The following is a 1,014-nucleotide window of genomic DNA, read 5'->3' as shown; positions in this document are numbered from 1 at the left end:
CACACACACACACCTCCCATCTTCACCTTGTCACCCCCATTAACTCCCAGTTTAAAACCTCCCTCCTCCGTCCCCCCCTGCGTACTAATTCACCCGTCCACCCGGCTCATCCACATTCAGTCTTTCTTTCTTTCTTTTTTTTTTATTTCTCATTTTCCTCATCTCTCCGCTCGTTCACGCTCGAGCAGGCAGTATTAAATCCACTCGCCGTTCCTCCTATCTTCTAGCCATCACCGCCGAGCGCTCCAAGTCGTGCGATGAAGGACTCAATGCTTTCAGAGACGAAGGACGGCCCTCGTGAGTACCGTGACGAGTCAAGTTTTTAACTGCGTGGAAACGGGCTTAAATCCATTTTGTTCTTGTTTGGTATTTGAACAGAAGGCAGTCGAAAAGAGTGAAGAGCTTTTTCACGGATGGGGTGAGTCCTTGTGGCCGGAAAGTTAAATGTCTGCTGATTTTATTGATTTTGTTTTTGTTTAATTACGATTTCCTGTTCGGTTTCAGTCCTTGGACAACATCGGGACGGCGGAGGAGGTCCGATCCAAACGGCACTCCACCTCGGAGCTGGGGAACATCACATACAGCGACGTGCGGCGAGAAGGATGGCTGCACTTCAAACAGATCCTCACAGAGAAGGGAAAGGTGCGCACAGTTAAAATAGAATAGAAATAGACTGCACTGTCCTGCCGGGGGGAAATTCAGGTGTCACAGCAGCATCAGTACAAAGGTTCACACACTAMTTTACAAACTATAGACAATGCACAAAAAACAAAATTAACACTAACTAGCAATGATACTACTACTAACAGTAAAAATATAATATAAAGGACTGTGCAAGAACAAAAAAAAAAAGACATGCCTTGTTTTATATTCTGTAGTTACCTATCAGAATTTGACATTAATAATTAGACTTTTGCCTATTTCCGGTGCAAAACAATCTCAACAGACTGTTAACTGTAAAACAGGGGTTCTTAACCTTTTTTGACCTCGGGGCCCAATTTGTTGAACATAAAG

At 44.0% G+C, this 1,014-nt stretch overlaps 1 protein-coding gene across 1 annotated transcript in view; it reads left to right on the top strand.

The window, feature by feature from the left end:
* Positions 1–227: 227 nt before the first annotated feature.
* arhgap23a (Rho GTPase activating protein 23a) overlaps positions 228–1,014 on the top strand; it is a gene marked incomplete at its 5' end in the record, with an annotated part of 16,368 nt that continues 15,581 nt past the window's right edge. Inside the window, 3 exon segments of the mRNA XM_014022536.1 lie at positions 228–297; positions 379–418; positions 505–642. Of these exon segments, the coding sequence (XP_013877990.1) occupies positions 228–297; positions 379–418; positions 505–642 (248 nt within the window).

This window comes from Austrofundulus limnaeus, unplaced genomic scaffold, assembly GCF_001266775.1.
Source record: "Austrofundulus limnaeus strain Quisiro unplaced genomic scaffold, Austrofundulus_limnaeus-1.0 Scaffold4, whole genome shotgun sequence".
In the NCBI taxonomy this organism is placed as follows: Eukaryota; Metazoa; Chordata; class Actinopteri; order Cyprinodontiformes; family Rivulidae; genus Austrofundulus; species Austrofundulus limnaeus.
Note: the sequence above shows the minus strand (reverse complement) of the source record. Positions and strands in the feature narration are given on the sequence as shown.